At 32.4% G+C, this 21421-nt stretch overlaps 1 protein-coding gene across 1 annotated transcript in view; it reads left to right on the forward strand.

Moving 5' to 3' along the window:
* Positions 1 to 21421, forward strand: part of PDS5A (PDS5 cohesin associated factor A) — a 142124-nt gene that overhangs the window by 51145 nt on the left and 69558 nt on the right. Inside the window, exons 6-16 of the mRNA XM_040485303.1 lie at positions 2775 to 2901; positions 4816 to 4896; positions 6820 to 6960; positions 9763 to 9878; positions 12535 to 12629; positions 13367 to 13512; positions 15651 to 15802; positions 17279 to 17392; positions 19642 to 19723; positions 21043 to 21091; positions 21276 to 21415. Of these exons, the coding sequence (XP_040341237.1) occupies positions 2775 to 2901; positions 4816 to 4896; positions 6820 to 6960; positions 9763 to 9878; positions 12535 to 12629; positions 13367 to 13512; positions 15651 to 15802; positions 17279 to 17392; positions 19642 to 19723; positions 21043 to 21091; positions 21276 to 21415 (1243 nt within the window). The remainder of the gene's footprint in view (positions 1 to 2774; positions 2902 to 4815; positions 4897 to 6819; positions 6961 to 9762; positions 9879 to 12534; positions 12630 to 13366; positions 13513 to 15650; positions 15803 to 17278; positions 17393 to 19641; positions 19724 to 21042; positions 21092 to 21275; positions 21416 to 21421) is intronic.

Below are 21421 nucleotides of genomic sequence, written 5' to 3' on the forward strand. Positions count from 1 at the left end.
TCAAAAGTAGCAAGAAAAAGCATGATTTACCTCACAAGCACTTTTTAAACCTCTACTCACTTTATGTTTACTTATATTTTATTGGCCAAACAAAGCACATGATCAAGCCCAGATACAAAGGTTGGTTAGACTCCATATCTTCATGGGAGGAACAACATTTTAAAGGCATATGAATACAGAGATGAGAATAATTTGTGCCATTTTGTGCATCCTGTCACATTTTCGCAACTTTTTCTTTTAAAATTAAAATCAACAAAATTTAAAAACTCCTAAAACTGCCATCAGTCCGCCCATCTTATTGACCTTAAATATCCCCTTAAGTCCATTTCGCACTCTGCCCTTAATACTTCTTTCCTCTCACAATTGCTTGTACATACACACACCTTTCTTTGATCCATTAATATTTTTATTTACTGAACCTAAAGATCTAAGTTTATTGTTGACCTCATTATCTATCTACTTAATTCACAATGAGGTATGAGTAAAAGACTTGCCTTTTGAAAGAGAAGCTCATTGATTTGTATTTACTGACACATTTACCATTTGGTGCTCCTCATTTCTTTGTGTTGATGCAGATTTCTGTGTGCTATTATTTTTCTTCAGTCTGAAGGACTTCCTTTAACATGTTCTATAGTTCAGGTCTGGTGCTGATAGAATTCTTTCAGTTTTTATGTGTCTGAATATCTTTATTCCACTTTCATTTTTGAAAGTTATTTCATGGTAAGAGTTCTGAGTTGATAGGCTTTTTTCTTTTTTTTTCTCTCTTTCAGTACTTTTAAAGATGTTGCTCCATCTTTTTCTGGTTTTCATTGTTTCTAATGAGAAGTTTTTTCATTTTTAATCTTTGTCCCTCTCTACACAATGTATCTTTTTTTCTCTACCCACTTTTAAGATTTTACCTTTATTACTGGTTTCAAGCAATTTGATTATGATGTACCATCATGAAGTTTTCTTTCTTCTTCTTGTGCTTGAGACTTACTGAGGCTTGGATATGTAGGTTTAGCCTTCCCACTACGAGATGCTCTGTGAACTGTGAGATTTTTCTATTGTGATTGGAAAATGCACTATTCTAAGATCTTTGTAAGTTCCAAGGATTCTTCTCTCTGCTCCCTCCTTTCAGGTAGTATCTTCCCTAAACTGAAGAAATTTCTTCACATGCAAGTCCTGGTCTTTAAGTATTTGAAGATTCAGGGGATACCCTTTACAAATCTGCTTTCTGAATAGGTCTCTCCCCTCTGATATTCTAGTCTTTCCCCTGCAAACTCTAGTCTTTCCGGACTCAGGAAAACCACTAGTCTCTGTCAGGATCTTCCCTACCCACACTGGAAACTTACCAGTCAATAAGCTGGGAAGATTGTCAACCTCTCTCAGAAACATGTGCATGATGTTCAATGTCTGAAAACTATTGTTTCATATATTTTGTTCAGTTTTTTAGTTGTTTCAGGTAGGAAGGTAAATTCTATCCCAGTTATTGCATCTTGACTAGAACCTGTTGAAACCATCTTCACTTTAGTCCTTTCCTATCCCAAAGTATATTTGGGTCTGAGAGTTAACTACTCTCTTCACTTTTTTTGTGTGTGTCAACCTGAATATTTCTTTTTTTTTTTTTTTTTTTAACCCCCTTACACACACTACCCCTTAACACTGTATAGTTGATTCATCATGATCTAATATCCTTTAGTAGACAGGATATTTGGAAGAAGGCATGCAATGGGGTATCTTTCCAAAAGTTGTAGGAAACGGTGTATCTAATGTGATAATTTTTCTACCAACTTAAGAAATTTTCATCTTTGCATTTTACCATCAAGTGTTCCACAGGTCTCCTATACATTATTTCATGTTATTATTTTTTTTAATTAAGAGATATGTAAATAATATTAAAATTTGGTCTTGATTTAAACTTCCCTGTATAGTATAGTAGTATAACTAAATTATATCATTTCTTTTGATTTGTCTTTACGTATATATCTGATAAATGTGAAAATAGACAGGTCAGGTCTTTAGTTAAGATGCATTCAGAAGGAGAGAAAACTAAATGTTCTACCACTTATAAAGGTTTTATAGCTAGTCTTTTTAGATAAGCACTATATCAGTGGTGGAGACATTTATTGAGGAAGCCTACATTTGACTCTTCACTGGCTAAGGAAGTAGGAGTAAAAGTGACTCTAGGCTTGATTTTTCATTTATTTGAAATTCTTTGAGAGATACCTACTGACGTTTTCAGAACCTTCTAGTCATAAATTCTGGTAAACATTTGATATCAGACTTTTGATTTCAGTATTGGTAAATTAAATCTCTAGTGACAAAGATTTATAGCAAAAATTACTTGTATTGGTTGAGGCTGTTTTGGTGTTTATATAAAGTTTTATTTTGGGAAATATATTAAGATCTAAAAGGATACAAGGGATGAAGGACTGCTTTCATTATCTTGTACTTTCTTAATTGAAATTTTATCACCTTTTAGAATCTGGGGTCATGTAAGCAAAGATGTCCTTTCTTTGAAGTTGATGTTTTTGTTTGGTTGAATTTAACTCACTCTGAATCCTAATTGTATAGCGACTTAATTCATTTTAAAGGTCTTTGGTTTTGTAAAATATGGTACCATACAGCTGAGGGAGAAAGTAAATAGAGCAATCAAAATTTCTTTGCCATTATTGGCATGGTTCCCTCAAGTGGAAAATTCTTTTATATCTGAGATAGTTGTTTTAAATTGGGAAATATAATTTTCTTTTTGTAAGCCCGATTTTTTTTCTTTTCTGTTTTTTTTTTTTAAGCAATAGCCACAATAAAAAGGTACAAATGCACATGCTAGACTTGATGAGTTCTATCATCATGGAAGGTGATGGAGTTACTCAAGAATTATTGGACTCCATTCTTATTAACCTCATTCCTGCACATAAGGTCTGTATATTATGAAGATATTAAAGGTTAATGTTGTTTAACAACTAAAAATAGTTGTTTTTCACTGATTGCAATGTCATGTAATTATTCCCACTATCATTCTCCAGTCCCAAATAAAATAATGTAACACACATCAGTCTTGTAGCCATTGTTTTTAGAAGGTTTACTGATTAACATATTATAATGGTAGAAGATTTTCATTCAGTGAAGTGCTGCCTATTTTCTGGAAAACAAGAATTTTTCACATTCACCACTCATATCGAATGTGGGAATTAAGTGAGAGTACTGTCTTGGTTAGGTTTTGGTTGGTGGGGGTGGGGTGGTTTATGGGTTTTTATGGAAAGAAAAAAATATTGCCTCCTTTGTAACATAGACGTGGAACATAGGAATTGTATTTCTTCTCAGAATCCATATCCTACATTTTTCTTGGCCATTTTCAGAAAAAGAGATTTGGTAGAAGCAGGAACTATATGGTTAATATTAAGGGGAAAGAGATGATTCAGAACTGTGTATTTCTCCCTCTGGTTCCTTTTTCTGTTTCTCTCTGCTAAGTCTTCCTAAGGAACTGAAGGACTTAGCTTTCCACAGACTCTACCACAGGGCCATACTCAGTCTACCTTAGTGATATTCACCTTCTTGCTCTTTTCCTCTAATGGTTCAGTGATCTATTATCAGATGTTAGATGAAAGGTGTATCTAATTACACTTCTCTAATAACACAGTTAATTATTATAAGTTCTTCTCCTGCCTCTAAATATGATTTGCATTTTATTAATTCAAATGAATCTGTAATTGGCCAGAATTTTGAGAGTATGGCAAACAGGGGGAAGTATATGTCAGGCAAAATAAGAAAGGAAAAACTCTGAGGAATAGATAGCATATTTGGTGTTTATATTCTAGTTAGTATTTTTATGATTAAGAAATATATATATGTACATATGTATATATGTATATATATATATTTCCTTTTAGGAAATAGAAAGGTTGCCTTAATTTTGAGCTAATCTTATCCTTTGGCCAGTAGAATAAAATCTTGGAGCAAGGGTCAAGAATCTGTGGCTTGTGAACCAAATCTGGCCTACTAGCTATTTATGTAAATAAAATTTTATTTGAACACAACCATGCTCATTCATTTTCATTTTGCCTATGGCTGTGCTCAACAGCAGAATTGCATAGTTGCAGCAGTAACTGTATGACTCAGAAAGCCTAAAATATTTACCATCTGGCTCTTTGCATAAAAAGTTTCCTAGCATCTTTTTGGGAGAGGTGCAGGATGATGGTGAATGAATCTCAGTTTGGTCCAAAACTCCCAAGTATAGAGATATTGATAGGTACTCTTTAAAATGAGAAATCCATTCCAAGTAAGTTTTTAAAAATTAAATATGTCTTTTCTGTGATCTTTCTCAGACCCTTTAATTTGTTACAGTGTACAGGGAATCTTGAGTAGCAAACACAGTATTCAACATTTCACAAGTATAATTGACCAGCTGTTTTTCTTGAGATACTTTGCAGGTGTACTCTTTCTTAGAGGACATATTGATTAGACAATGAAATACTTAGGATGATGGGTTAGGGTGTCTGTGTGTATTCATTTAGGATTCAGGGGTAGAATTGACAGTTCAAACTGGTTAACAAAACCAAAAACCCTAAGGTCCATTTTCTATTTAATAAAACTAAACATACTATAGGGTTGAGCTTTTGGCTAACTAATGTATGTCTGTTTTTGAATTACAGCACTATTTGCAACTTCTGCATTTAAGACCACTTGTCTAGAGAATATTGGGTAAAACCTTAAATGAGATCCAGTGATATTTTTTGCTTTATAGTTTATAGATTTGAAGATAATAGCATTATGGTGCTATCTCATAAATTCTCAAACTCCTTTGTAACTTTGCATATTTTTATTGTGTTTCAGAACTTAAATAAACAGTCCTTTGACCTTGCAAAAGTCCTGTTGAAAAGGACAGTCCAGACTATTGAGGCATGCATTGCCAATGTATGTATTTCTGTTTATATTTACTCTATAATTTTATAATTCTTAATCCATTGTATTAACTTACTGGGATCTTTTACATATAGTTTTATTTAGCCTATAAACAGTTTCACCTATTTAAAACAAATACATAAAAGAAGTGATATATCCAGATGTGACCAAATACAAAATACATATAAGCTTTGACATTTTTAAATGGCATAAGATAGAAGATATTTTATGAAAACTTGTCTACAACTTCACCCCTTTTACTGCATTTGTATTTATATTTATCTTTTTATCTCCCCAATATGCTGATCTCTCTTACTTTCTCCTTTCTTTACCTTTGGCTCTCTGTGTCCATTTATCAGTTAATTCCACTGTTGCACATGTGCTCATACCCCTCTATTTTTTCAGATATGCTATATAAAATTTTGAATTGTCTGTATTTGTATATATCTATATTTTGATATTATCTTATTTATAATAGAAATGACTATAAATGTTTTTTGAACTGACATATACCCATAATTTACCTAACCATTTCCTTATTATCTTGCATTTAGATTTTGTTCAATGTTTTCTTTTTAGTAATTAATTATCTTTGGGAATGTAGCATTTATCTATTGTTGAGTTATTTTCCACATTAAAAAAAAAAACCCAAGTGGGAGTATATTCAGTGGTATGGATTATTAGTATTGTTTATATTACTAAATTAATATTTAATCATGGTAAAACTAAGTTTCTTTTCACAAAAGAATATACAGTGAAAAGTGTCTCTCTTCAACCCCGAATACCCTTTTTTTAGTTCTCATAAATAACCTCTACCAATAGACTTTCATATAGCCTTCCAAAATTACTGTTCTGTGCTTATTCATTTTTTGTGTATGTGTATTTTTTAACTTGTTAAAACTATTTTTAATTTTTTTCTATGGTCTGTATAATAAGTATGAATATTACCTAACTTTTCATGTATGTTGCTTTTCAAAGGACATATATTATTTGATGATACTACCAGAAATATACTTAGGTCAGTTATGTGCAACTTCCTCTTTAGCATTTTTAAATATATTTTTTATAAGTGTGTTATGTATGTTGGCAGGGAGTAGAGGTCTCTTTTAATTTGTGCTTTTGATAGTCTTTGTTTCTTCCCAGCATTCTTTTAAATTATCAGTTAGCTTTTATATCATCACCTTTTCTTTCTCTTGGTCCTCTGAATCCAAATGTATTTGACTTTCTCTGAGTATTAAAAAAAAAAAAAAAAAAAATTCAAGGTGCCTGGGTGGCTCAGTCGGTTAAGTGTCAGACTCTTGATTTAGGCTCAGGTCATGATCTCACAGTTTGTGAGATAGAGTCCTGTGACAGCCAGCGTGACCCTTTCTACCCAAGGGTCAGAGAAAGTGAGAAAGAGAGAATCCCAGGTGCTGACAGCACTGAGCCCGTCGCGAGGCTTGATCCCATGAACTGTGAGATCATGACTTGAGCCAAAATCAAGAGTCAGACGCTCAACTGACTGAGCCATTCAGGTGCCCCTAAGTATTCTCTATTATTAAACTAATGGCAAAATTAGTCAGACTTGAATAAAAAAACAGACTGTCTTTAAAATTTTTCTGTTTTAAAGAAATTTCTCTGTAAAATTCTTTATAATGAGTGACAAAACTAAGTTGTTTTGTTTTTATGAAAGTTAAGATTCCTAGAAATGCTGTCTTAATTTGGAAGAAAGCTAATCTTTTTTATCTTTCTCCCTGGACATTCCTATTTTGATATTTAGAGGTTTATTTTAGTGACTGTTCTATCATATATTAGTAATTGAAATACCTGTTTTGTTTCATCCCCTTCAGTTATATATATAATGCCTAAATCTATGTTTTTTAGACACGTGTATAAAAAATATGTCAAATTTTTTAATTAAATGGATGTTTTATTTTTGTTTACTATCTCCTGTAGTTTTTCAATCAAGTCCTGGTGCTGGGAAGATCGTCAGTAAGTGATTTGTCAGAACATGTATTTGATCTGATTCAGGAACTTTTTGCGATAGATCCGCATTTATTATTATCTGTCATGCCGCAGCTTGAATTCAAACTAAAGGTAGGACTGACTATAATTTTTAAGCCCTTTAAGCTTTAAGAGAAAAATTTATATATAACTGTAAAAGATGTAAATATAGTTGTTCTATATAAAAGAAAACGTGAGTTCAACTTCCTACATTTAGTTAAGGTATACATTTTTTAATCATTTCAGTAAAACAGTCTCTCTCATTTGGGTGTCATAGAATTATATTGGAAAATTATAACTCTCCTAGTTGCTGAATATCTGATAAACACAATGACACAAATTATAGGTATGCAAAATGGTATTATCCCTTACAATACATATTGTTATTAAATAGTATTTATTATTATGTAGGTATGTTTTAGAACTTCAAAAGATTTCAAACTGAGTGCTCAAAGAGTCTTGATTTAACTGTATGAACCTTCCATAGTATAGATCAAGGACAAAAATTTTACTGTATGACTTAGGGCGTACTCTTTTTTTTATGGCCAACTCAACAAGGAATTCATAACTCCTCAAATATATGAAAACTTGACACTTGATCTCGTATCCCAATCACACTATAGGAGATAACAGCTTATATTTGCTTAATATTCTGGGCTTTTTGAAAGGCTTTATTATATATCCAGTATCTTACTTGATCCTTAAGCTGTGGTATAGTTAGGACCAACATTATGGTTTTGATTTTTGAAGTGAAAACCTTAAGATGAAGTATTTTGCCCAGTTACACAGTTAAAACAGATTTTAGGGGCACCTGGGTGGCTCAGTTGGTTAAGTGTCCAACTTCAGCTCAGGCCATGATCTCACATCACAGTTTGTGGGTTCGAGCCCTGCCCTGGAATCTGTGCTGACAGCTCAGAGCCTGGAACCTGCTTTAGATTCTGTTCTCCCTCTCTCTGCCCCTCTCCCACTCATGCTCTGTCTCTCTCAAAAATAAAATAAGCATTAGAAAAAAAAAAAGATTTAGGGTTAGAACTCCAATTTTTAGACTTTTTAAAAAACGTGTACATGATAATTAAGAATTGTCCATATTGTCTTTATTATAAATATTCATTATTTATAGTATAAAAGGACATCGTACCAAGCTTCTAAGAAACTCTGTTATATCTTGGGGTGGGGGGGGTTATAAATAAAAAAAATAAAAAGAGACCCTGTTATGTGGAAAATATCACATGAAGAACAAGGTTTTGTTTTATTTTTTAATATTAAGAGTTTAACAACAGCCTAAAGATGTTCCCATATCAAATTATTTCTAGGTATAAGGCATTAACATTTCTCTCAATCTCTTCATACAGTCTGAATATGAAAACTCACACCTCTTCAATCCTTAAACAAGATTGCCATGATAGATGGTGGGAAGGAATTAAGAACTAGATTTCTAGGTTTCTTTGTGTGGACTTAAAGTAACTGAGGGAGACACCAAGTGATTTTTGCACCAAAAAAAATTTACCATAACTATAACCATATTCCAACTTCACTCAAGGAATATATTTTAAATTTTAAAAAGGTAGGGGGGCAAGTTTTCATTCAGTTTCAGTAGTTAAAAATATAGATATGAAATGTCACATCATTTGAAGTAATCACTAAACTACTGAAGTAGTTACCAGTAGAATAAAACTTCTACTTATTTTAGTTTTTGACATTTAAGAGATAGATTGATTTTTCTTTAAAAAAATAAATCATGTTGATTAGTTGATTGGGCTTCCTAAAAGATTCTAATCTGTATTGTTGTCACATTGCTTGAGAAAAACTTTATCAAAGAAAATCATTTTTATGATTATAAATGTTAAAGCTTGATATAGTTTTCATTTTTACATGTTTGATAAGTGTGCCTCTCTTACCCATAAAACCCCTATTCCTGAAAGATAAGCCATTTGTAACAAAGACCATATCCCATGCCTTTATTTTTTTAATGTAGTATCTTTTTCCATTAATATTTCTTTATTTGATTTCTGGTATTACTGGTATTTCTGGTATTCAAAAACAATTTGAATGTTTGAAAAAAATTAGCAATTGCTTTTAGTTACTGTCTTTGTTTTCCTAGTGAATATGTGATTTTTAGTATATGTGCTGCCGAACGAAGTGAGCACATGAATATGTGATTTTTAAAGTTTCACATACCATATGGTTTCAGAATAATTTAATTTCTATTAAGATGTGACATCACTAGTGAAACTGGAACAGAATTCATAGCATATATTGATTTAGGATAAGAAAATTGGAGGCCTTTATCGAAAAACAACTTCAAACTAAGTTTTGATTTTTTTTTGTAGCGTTCAGTTCACCTGACCTTTAAATCTTCTAAAAATTCTTGCTCTTCCATTAAAATGAGTTTTCCTGAATCATGACATTCTTCAGTGTCCTGTTCTCCAGTAAGTTAGGGGATCCTCATTTAAAATTTCATATATCAAAATTTTAATTGATATGAGTTTACCCTGGAGCTCAAATGGCAGGAAAGATTTCTTACAAGAAAACTTACTAGGGTGGGAATTATTTGCAGCTTTTCCCTTCACAGAATTTTTTCTCAAACTCTTAGGGAATGTTAGAATTGAATGATTATCTTCATATTTCTACATTATAGATTGCAAACAAGCAGTTGGAGGGGCCATAAATTAGCAGTTGTAGGGGGTGTGAAATAAGAGCAAAGAACCAAATGATCTAACATGGACTCACATCAATTTCTACATAGTAAATAAGAGCATATGAGCATATGATATTTTAAAATTCTCGTCACTGTAAGCAGAAATAGGAAATTGTAGCTTCTTGGGAATATATCATGTTGTTTTCTATAATCTGATGAATAAATCTTGACTTCATTTATTCTCTCTTTTTCCTTAGAGCAATGATGGAGAAGAACGATTAGCTGTTGTTCGACTTTTAGCTAAATTGTTTGGTTCTAAAGATTCTGATTTGGCAACACAGAATCGTCCTCTTTGGCAATGTTTTCTTGGACGGTAAGAGGACATATAGTTCTATGGATTCTAATTTTTACGTTTCAGAGGCCAGTCAGTATGGTCTGCTTGATTAAAACCATACATTTCAAAACTTCAATTGATACGTTTGTTTTTTAGTGTCTATGTTGCTGTCTTTCTTGGAGAACAAATTGTAGATCAGATTTTTTATGAAGAAATGCTTATTATTTTATTTACCACATAACATTTTTTAATCTTTCTGTGCTAAAATAATGTCATTAGGCAACATCTGAAAATGTTCAGTCTTAAGATTTTTAAATCATGAGACTGAAGACATAATGATCCAGGCCATGCCATTCCTCAGTCCAGCAATGTATTCATTTACTAGTGTTTATCTTTTAGGTTTGTAGCTTATCTAATTGAATGATGTATGTTGTGAACTAATGTGGTATTGTATGACTTTGAAATTGAAAATAATTGCTCTTCATTCAGATAGCTTTTTTTTTTTTTAAGTTTATTTATTTATTTTTAGAGAGTGAGAGTGCACAAACAGGGAGGGGCTGAGAAAGAGAGAGAGAGTTCGAAGCAGCTCTGTGCTGTCAGCGCAGGAGCCAGATGTGGGGCTCGAACTCATGAACCATGAAATCATGACCTGAGCCAAAATCAAGAGTTGGACACTTAAGCAACTGAGCCAGCCAGGCACCCAATTCAGATAGCCTTTAATGTTCTTTCTCAAGAATCTAGAATTACTAGATTCTATTCAACATGATGGTAAGGTTGAAAAATATGAAATTGATCAGATTCCCTCTTGCATTCCCTGTACATGTTGCTTTGCTTCAAACCATGAAAAGCCAGTTTTTACTGTTAGTATTCTGGAGAACATTTTAGATTTATCAATTCAACTGGTTCAGAAGGTGGGCTTAGAAATTATGTTAAGATAAATTCATTATAATAATCGTAAGTTAAATATTACAGTATAACAAACAAATCTGAGAAATCTCTGACACTGACATAATGACAGTCTTAAGTTACTTTCCTAGAACAGACCATTCTGAAGGTCTTTAAATGCTATTTTGAATAATGAAACTTGATTTTATGAGAACTTAGAGATAATGAAGCAACTGTACTTGTCAGTAAACAGAAGAGTGATATTTGTCCTTGTGATTGCCTCAGTGTTTATAGCAAAACAATCACTTGTAAAAACTAAATCAGCTGTAAGCAGTTTCTTATATTCATAATTATACATTCACTGCTATATCTAATAATCAGTCTCTGATTCATAGAAACAAAGAAGTATTACCAGTTTTACCATATTATTTACCTTAGCTATTTAGCAGTAAGTGTTTTGATACTTTGTAATTTACTTGATCATAAATGGTAATGTTTTCATTTTTTTCTGGCAGTTAGAAGATCATTAATCCTAGGGGCACCTGGGTGACTCAGTCAATTAAGCGTCGAACTCATGATCTCATGGTTTGTGAGATCGACCCCTGCACGGAGCCTTGGGATTCTCTCTCTCCCTGTCTCTCTGCACCCCATCCCCCCCCCACTTGTGCTCGCTCTCTCTCTCTCTCTCTCAGAATAAATATTTTTAAAATATTTTAAATCTCTCTCTGTCCCAAAAATAAATAAATGCTGAAAAAAAAAATTTTTTTTAAAAATAAAAAAAAATAATAAATAAAATATTTTAAAAATAAAATTATAAATCCTAAATGCACGATTTATTAAAGTAAAATTGTTTAAGGAAGTAAAAGGCCATGGACGTAAAATGTTTATTAAATAACTTTAATTGGTTATTTTATGAGATTACTTCAAAAATAAAAATATTTCTTGCTTTTTAGAATCACTTTATTTATAATTAATAAATGTTTTTTAAATTGCCCTTAATAGGGGCGCCTGGGTGGCGCAGTCGGTTAAGCGTCTGACTTCAGCCAGGTCACGATCTTGCGGTCCGTCGTCGGGCTCTGGGCTGATGGCTCATAGCCTGGAGCCTGTTTCTGATTCTGTGTCTCCCTCTCTCTTTGCCTCTCGCCTGTTCATGCTCTGTCTCTCTCTGTCCCAAAAATAAATAAACGTTGAAAAAAAAATTTTTAAATAAATAAATAAATTGCCCATAATAAATTTTAAATTTGAGAATTGCTGAGCTTAACTCTTTATTTACATTTGTGGATTTACATGAAGTGTTTCATACTTATTGCAATTTTACAATGTACTAGACCTTTTAAAAGAGCATTTAAATACAAGTTTATCAGAGGGTTTGGAACTTTTTTGTTGTAAGGCAGCATGACACAAGCATTTTATAAAATCATCTTTGAACTTCTGGATCTGCCTCTCTCTTGCTTTCTGCCTCTTATTCCTCCTAGTATTTTCCCTCTATAAACTTTTCTCATGTAGATTTTTTAGGTTTTAAATATGTATTTTTTGTTTGTTTTGTATCATTTTAGGCTGTTAAATTTGGGGCACTACAGAGTTAGACAGTGTGGGTTGAGGGATATGTTTATACTTTTGTTTGTTTTGGTGTGGTAAACATTCTGTTTTCAAAAATGTTTTTGTGAAAATATGTATTTCTTTATATTCTACCTTCAGAACCCATTAACTGTCATAATAATTAACAGCCATTTATATAATGTGGATATACCTTATTTGACAGTAATTATGTTGCCTTTACAACTAATCTTTAGCAACTTTTTCCATGTAGATTTAATGACATTCACGTTCCTGTGAGATTAGAAAGTGTGAAATTTGCCAGCCACTGTTTAATGAATCACCCAGATTTAGCAAAGGATCTCACAGGTAAGCTGGCTGATTTATTACAAATATGGGAGCAATTACACAGATACATTTAGATGGGAGCTTTGATCTTAAATTTAGTTTCTGAATAGGTTTTAACTCTGACACTATTTCAGATTTCTATCAGTCATGGACTATAAATGATTTTATGTTTGTACAATAAAATTATATTTGAAATCTTCATATTGTAATCCTTTGGAATTTTTTGGAAATCGTAATTTGAGGAAGTAGACATTGGATTTGGCACAAATCATTATACCTATGTGATAATTAAATATAGTAACATATCTAATAGTAAGTGGGAAAGTGTCTTCTGGAGTAGACTAGAATTTCTCATTCTTCACTTGAACTTAGAGCATTTGAATTCACTTATTTGGTGTTAGTAAATAAATGCTTTTATCAAAATGGCATTTACCAAAAAAGAAGTATTGTAACTTAAGTTTTGAACTATATAAATCAGATATTGCTTTGTGATTTGACTTTTCCAGAGTAGTTGAGGTAAAATACATTCTTTATTAAGATGTGACTTTGCAGTAATAGCTACCTAGTGTGGTCTAGTTTATTTTGTGATTATGTAGGGTATTGCCTCCTCAAAATTAAAATTATTTTAATTCATGCCACATTTTACAAACATTGTTTTGGTATGGATAAAAACATAAAGCATTGGTTTTTTCTGTCATTCTGAACATGACAAATATCATAGCTAACATTTAGCTTTAGTTTTTTTTCTTATATTACAGAATATTTGAAAGTTAGATCACATGATCCAGAAGAAGCAATTCGTCATGATGTCATTGTTACTATAATAACAGCTGCCAAAAGAGACCTTGCCTTAGTGAATGATCAGCTACTTGGCTTTGTAAGGGAAAGAACACTGGATAAACGGGTAAAATCTGAGGAATTTTATTCTTTTGTAATTTGCTATATTTAAAGTGTTTGTTAAATACAATAGGAATTATTCCTAGTATACCTAAAACTTTTATGTGTGAAGTTCAAATCAATACAGTACTAAGTAAAAATCTAAAAATTTTTATGTTTTCTGTGTATCTTTTAATTACCTTTACAAATGAAGACATTGGGTTCTATAGCTTTTCAGATATTAGGCATGGGTTTGTCTTCTAGCCTACCTTTATAAAAAAGAGCAGCTCAATTAAAGTTTTATTTTACCTTTTCACCTATATGATGAGTTTCAAAAGAATAGTGATCACCTATGTTTTTTTTTTTCTTATAGTTAGCATTTTCAAAATTGACATGTTATATAAACTTAGCTGGGTCTATCACTCATTGAATTAAAAGAATATGTTACTTTATATGAAAATGATATTTCTGTATTGCTTTGCTAAGCTAAGGGCAGAAATGATAGTTCTTTAGTTACTTTTTTGGGTGATTTCCTCTCTCTGGTTACAGTTAAAACCATGGGTTGATAAGAGTAGTACTAAGAACAACAAAAGTGGTTCCTAAGGAATAGTGTCAACTATAAGCAAGAGACAGACATGCAAGGCAGGCTGATTAGACATGCTTCTTACTAACATCTTTAACAGAGGTTGCCTTTGCAGTGTGCTATTTTATTTGATGCATAGTTTAAAACACACTGTCCTCCTGAAACCAGTGTCATTTAGTAATAATTTCAGAGTAAAACTACATTTCTTGGATATGAAATATAGCAAGAGGTATTTATTCTTTCTTTTAAAATAGAGGAGGCAAATATGTAAAGTGGGCACTGTTGAACATATTCAACTGTATCAGTAATTCTAACTTTGAACAAGTTTTTCCTCTTGGCTTTAATTTAAATGAAATGATACCCTACCTAGTGATTAGCTGGTAACTCTCTCCCCACCCCCATACACACACTTGATTTAAGGTATTTCCATTTGTCTTATTTCCTTTTAGTAACATTTCGCTCCAGCTTCTGTAAATGTTTATACTTTCCGAAGGAGTTAAATAAATTAATCTTCCTGAGGGTGCATGGTATGGTCATATAGCATCTACTAGACATTTTAGGACCTGGATTTTGGTGTAATAAATTAGATGGCCCTGGGTGTAGCCTTTCTGAAATTTGTTTTCTCCTCTATAAAATGTGAGGACAGGACTTAATCTTTAGATTTCACTGCTTACATTCTTTGGTTTCATGTGAGAAATGTCACACGACATCCATTACTTGTTGTATGGGGACAGAGTTTCATTCATCTACTAAATAGCCTAAAAATGAGGAAATTGTACAAAAAATTATAAAGAAATATTAATGTAAATAAACCAAAGATAATATGTTCTGACTTGTTGGGATAAATATCTTTTCTGGTTTTGTTTTGTTTTGTTTTGTTTTGTTTTACTACATCTCACTATCATGGTTCTAACTGTAGGTTTTTATAGTCTCCTTTTTTATCTACCTTCCTCCTACTACCTTTCATTCCTCCTAGTAAACCGTTCCAGTCTCTAGAAGTCCCAAAGAGTCTTCCAGTAACTAGTAGTATGTGGCTAGGTAAATCATTTGCCCATTTAATCTATAAAGTAAGGAAGTTCACTTAAGATGATCGCTAAGGTACTTTCCAACTTTGTAATTCTAAGATCTTGATATTAAATTTTGCTCTTCTTATTCTGAGTTACTAACAAAAGAAATTTAATTAGGATACAGCATTCCAGATGATAGGGCTTTTGGTTGCAGAGTAAATCACACACTTTCTCTTTTACCTTTTAATCACTTCTAAAACTTGGGCACATTTTTTGAGACAGAATCTAATGAAGTCTTCTGTAAGATTTACTACTGATGGCTTGGCTGTGAGGGAAATAAAATTGGTAGGTTGATGTAGTAGTATTTGCATTAGACAATTTTTAAAGTAGTCAGATTTATAAATAAGAACCTGTTCAGTGTTGGTAAAGCAATTTGTTGCTTAGGAAAATAAATATTGTACTAGTTTATATACATGTAAGTCTGATTGTACAACCTAGTTGAAGAAATGGCAATTTTTTACAGATTAGCATTCTAAAGTTTGGTATCTCACTCATTCAATAAACTATACTTTTTAGTGGCGAGTAAGAAAAGAAGCTATGATGGGTCTTGCTCAGCTTTATAAGAAATACTGTCTTCATGGTGAAGCAGGAAAAGAAGCTGCAGAGAAAGTCAGCTGGATAAAGGACAAGCTTTTGCATATTTATTATCAGAATAGCATCGATGACAAGTGAGTCTAATATGTTGGTAGAATGGTTGAATATAAAAATGCTTTTAATTTTTTTAACATAATTTACTTCTCTTTTATAATTATTTCTAAATTTAGAAATCACTTTATTGTATTTATACATACTATATTTAAATAAGACTAGCAATAATTGTCAAGTAGCATAATTAATGAAATAGACACGGGCTTCAGAGTCAGACCAGAGGCCAGATGTTCATTTTGCCCCTTATTAGACGTGTGTCTTTGCACAACCGTCTTCTGTATATCTTGGTTTTATCTAAAAAAAATGAGTAATAATAAAGCTTTCCTTACAAGATTGTAATGTAGATTAAATAAAAAATGAACATAGAGCTCCCTAGCCCAATGCCTGGCAATACAGCACTATTCAGTAACTGCTAGTTGTTATGCTTCCTTTTTTGAAACACTGTAAATATTAATAGAGGTAGTACTGTGGTGTTTTTTTTTATTGAGGTATAATTGATACATAGCATACTAGTTTCAGGTGTGTATAACATTCTATATTTGTATATATTGGGAAAAGATCACGATATGGCAACTTAGTTACAAATTTTTTTTCTAGTGATAAGGACTTAGGTTGTTTTCATTTTTCAAGTTTTCCTTGTAATTCTGTTTTGAATTGCAGTGATGATTTTGGCTTTTGCAGAATACTTGGGATGTTTTGTTGCATTAGACTGACTGCTTTGGTATCATTGGCTGTGCATTTCATTGATAAATGAGGATCTCTTGTATTTTCTTATTCCAGTGATATTGGATAATAAATACAAGCTTAGCAAGAAAGTTATTGCAGTATTGGTAAGGAATTTAGACTGTGGAGAGAAGAGAGATCAGATGTGCCCAGGAAAAGCTAACTTTTCAGGAAGCAATATGAAGGAAGATCCTTCGGATTTTATGTAATGACACCACAGGGAAAGAGTTGAACTATAACTAGAGGAAGTTAATGTTTTTGTTTTTGACAATTAGCTGTTCTTGATTGTTAGCTTTATATGTAGTGTTAAGTAATTTACTATTATAGATCAGGACTGATGAAGAAGAATAGGTGGAACAGCCTAGCACCTTGTGTTTAGGAGTAATGTATGACCCTTTTAGAACAAATGTTCCACACTGACAAAAAGTAAAGTCACAAATTGCAACTAGCTATAAGTTTAAAAATAACTAGTCCGCGGTACCTGCCTGGCTCAGTTGGTAGAGCATGTGACTTGATCTCATGGGTTGAGCCCTATGTTGGGCATAGAGATTGCTCAAAAAAAAAAAAAAAAAAAAAAAACCCAACCCACAACTGTACTCCAAGAAAAGGAACCAGTCACATAATAATATTTTCCATTGTATTTGCACATATAGGCATCACCATTTGCACGTACAGGTCTGATATTTTTGCATAAGATGGTTAAAATATAAAATGCCTGTTGCTTCTAAAAAATAGAATAATTATATTATTGGTGGGTATTTTTTGTTTCATAGACTGTTGGTAGAGAAAATCTTTGCTCAGTATCTTGTCCCCCACAACCTGGAAACAGAAGAGAGAATGAAATGCTTATATTATTTATATGCTAGTTTGGATCCAAATGCTGTCAAGTAAGTTACTTTTTAAATGAATGTTTGGAGTAAAGATTTTATAAAATTACTTCACCTTATCTAATTGTTGTTGATGGGGTTGTTGCTTCTTCTAGTTGAATCAGGAACCTCAGGTAAATATTTATAGAGAAAAATTTCACAAGTTCAGGTAAATTTAAAAGCAAAAATATTCCTATGTACATAGATAGTTTTTGGCACCTGAGTCCGTAATATATATATTGTTTCAGGGATTCAAAGAAATCCCCATGTCAAAATTACTTTTGTCTGCCTGTTGACTGGAGTCTGAATTACACTATTGGAGCTTTACAATACTATGTCTAAGAACTAAGTACTACTTCTTTAGCAAGAGAGTATATCCAGATCACCTCTATGTAGAATGACCATATGATTGGTAGTCTGAACTGGGATATTTTTGAGACTGAAAGGCACTATTAATATTTTTGATCAGACAGTTGATATAAACTTTAACTGTCCTAGGCCACTGGGATATGTGGTCACTCCACTGTAATAAAGCTTTTTAAAAAGTAAATAAGTCCTGTTGTTGAGATACCTGGTTCTTCTGAAAAGAACCTCAGCATGTGTGTGTGTGTGTGTGTGTGTGTGTGTGTGTGTATGTGTGTGTGTTTATTACAATATGTGTATATTTTGTATATTTATCTTTTAACTTTCATATAATTTCAAATTTACAGAAAGACTGCAGGAATAGTACAGAGCATTATGATGTCCTTATACCGAGATTCATCATTTGCTTTATCATTTGCCATTTGCATATACTTTTTCTTTATCTCTACATAAATATTTTCTTCTGAACCATCTGAGAGTAATTTGCAGACATTAGATCCCATTACCCCTAAATATTTCAATGTATATTCCCTAAGAATAGGATATAACCAGAGTATTCTTGACAAATCAAGAGATTTAGCATTGATACAATATTATTGTCTAATCTAATATGTATTTAAATTTCCTCAGTTGTCTCATTAATGTGCTTTATGGGTTTTTTTTTCCCCCTTTCTAGTATTACAGATTGCATTTGGTTGTCATGTGTCTGGTCTCTTAACTTGAAGTCATTGCTCTCTCTGTCTTTTAGGACTTTGATGACTAGGGAAGAGTATTGCATAGTCCAGTCCAGTTATTTTGTAGAATATTCCCTCAATTTGGGTTCATCTAGTGTTTCCTCATTATTAGATTAAGTTTATACATTTTCAGCAGAAATTCTACAGAAGTAACGTAGTATCCTTAGTGCATCGTGTAAGGAGGCATTAGCCATCATTTGTTTTTAATTTGTGAGTGATTCCTAATGCTCACTGTAGATAGTAAATCCCTGGCCTAAGGTTTAGTCTCTGTTTATATTTCAGAATATTGGCAAACAATACTCCAAGATAGACTAATATCTCAGAGGTCCTCTAGACACTTGGAATTATGGACTGTGTTTGTGAGAGAAGAAAATCTGCTTTCATAGAGTAGTCTAGAGTAAACACACTCAAGTTAAATTTGGTTCCTTGAATCTACATCATTTCTAAGAAGTTCATTTTTCCAGCCTTTCATACATATGTCTTAGCTTGCCTTGAAAAGCCTTTACAATCTGATCCTTTTCTACAGTATGTTCCAGCTTCCTGATACTACTCCATTCATAGTCTGTGTTCCAAATCTGTAAATTTTTTTTAAGTTTCCTTTGTTGCAGGCATTTTGATGACATTTTATCTTTATGCCAGAACATTCTAGCTATCTCTGCTTAGAATGTCTTTCAGTCCCTTCATTTACCTGGAAAGATTTTTTTCATCCTCCTAAACTTCTCAAATATTTTCTCTCATAAGAAGGTTTACATTTACCATTTTAAACTAACCTGTCTTGGGGCGCCTGGGTAGCTCAGTCATGAGCCATCAGTCTTGATTTTGGCTTGAGTCATGGTCTCCCGGGTTGTAGGTTTGAGCCCCACATTAGGCTCTGCATTCACAGAGTGGAGCACAGAGAGCAGAGCCTGCTTAGGATTCTCTTTTCCCTCTCTCTCTGCCCATCCTCTACTCTGTCTCTGTCTCTCTCTAAAATAAATAAATGTTGAAAAAAAATTTTAAACTAACCTGTCTTAATCCTAATAAATAAATGTCAGTGCTGGTGCTTAAAGTTTTAGGTAGATATACAAGCATGGTGTATTTATACAAGGCAACAAGAAAAGTAGGATGGTTGAGTAGTTACCAGAATTGTTATATTACGTTATCTCTTTTTCATGCTTATAACTTTATTAACAGAGCTCTCAATGAAATGTGGAAGTGTCAGAACATGCTCAGAAGTCATGTACGAGAACTATTGGATTTGCACAAGCAACCTACAGTAGGTTCATGATTTGTTTAAATTAATAGTTTGTTATGGTCATTATTCAGTTTTTCTCTAGTGACATATAATGAAGCAAGCAAAAAGTATTTTGAGTATTTTCCAAATGTCAGTTACACATAATTTCTGTAGTTTTCTAAACAAAATTTTCACTGTAAATGAATATAACAAAATTTTATTTTCTAGCATGAGCAAAGAAATGGTGATGTCTAGTTTATCACTTTAGATACTATGCATTTATACATAGTTCATCAATTTTCAAATAATTAGAATTAAGTCTCAAGATAAAATTCTATATAAAGTCATGGTTTTTTTTTTTACTCCATGATTTTTTGGTCCTTCAATATAGAGTCAGTATCAAATCCAGTGCCAATCCTATACATATGCCAAAGTCAAATTAACAAAAAAAATTCTGCCCAATGTTTTCTGGAAGATGGGGGAAAGAAACTTGAATAATTTCTTAATATATTTCTCAATGTGTTGCTAGAATAGGTGTTCTTAACTAGGGAATCATAGACAGAGACCCTTCAAAGATCTATTGATGCTAAAGCAAGGGTTGGCAAACTTTTTTCGTAACTGACAAGGTTGTAAAAATTTAGGCTTTGCCAGCCATAAAGTCTTGGTGAACTTCTCAACTCTGCCTTTATAAAATTGCAAAAGCAGTCATAGACAGTATGTAAATAAACAGTGTGTGTTTCAGCAAACCTTTAATAAAAACAGATGGTCTGTAGGACCATAGTTTACCAATTTCTGATCCAAATTACTCAAATTTCATACTTTATTGTGTTGGACAATACGGAAGTACTTTTTGTATATGTGCTGCTGAAGCGAGCACCAGAAGTACTTTTTGGAAAGGAGGTGATTTTCTGAGTTGTTTTTTTTGTTTGTTTGTTTGTTTTGAGGTTATTTTAGTAATAGGTCATAAAATAGATAATAGAACTATTCAGGAAGAATTTTTTTTTCCTATTCACATTTTTAGTTAATTTTCTTTGATGTGTGGTTTCACAGTAATTTTGGTATGATAATTGTTTCAGTTATCTTCAGTTCAATCTTCTGGCAAGATGTTTTCTCTATGGAAATTGTATATTCCTTTTTTAATTTTTAAATACCTTCCTTCTGACATCACCTTTCCTTCTGTTTGTCCTGACTTAATAGTTGTTGCTACTCCACAATTTTTTGTTACCAACTTCTGGTATAGATTTTCTGGTGGCTGGTTTGTGATGATTTTTTTTTTTTTAATTTTAAAAAATGTATAATACTGAGTTTGGATTTTCTTACAGAAATTTGTTCATATGACTTCTTTTTGTTTTAAATTTCAGTCAGAGGCTAACTGTTCTGCCATGTTTGGAAAACTGATGACCATAGCAAGTGAGTTTGCTTATTCATTCCATATATAACATAATAAACATCAAAACAGGCAAATAACTTACCCAATGGGACAATTTAATACCAAGTAAGAGAAAATAATTCAGCATAATTTTTAAGAGAGCTTGCTCTTAGTTTAGCAGAGTAGTTTTTCTTTTATAATACTGATTCTCTTTCATTTTTATAGAGAATTTGCCTGACCCTGGGAAAGCACAAGATTTTGTGAAGAAATTTAATCAGGTTCTCGGTGATGATGAGAAATTGCGGTCTCAGCTGGAGTTATTAATCAGTCCAACCTGTTCTTGCAAACAGGCAGATGTTTGTGTGGTTAGT

The sequence above is a fragment of the Herpailurus yagouaroundi genome, unplaced genomic scaffold (assembly GCF_014898765.1).
Source record: "Herpailurus yagouaroundi ecotype Mexico unplaced genomic scaffold, PumYag 28, whole genome shotgun sequence".
NCBI classification, from domain to species: domain Eukaryota; kingdom Metazoa; phylum Chordata; class Mammalia; order Carnivora; family Felidae; genus Herpailurus; species Herpailurus yagouaroundi.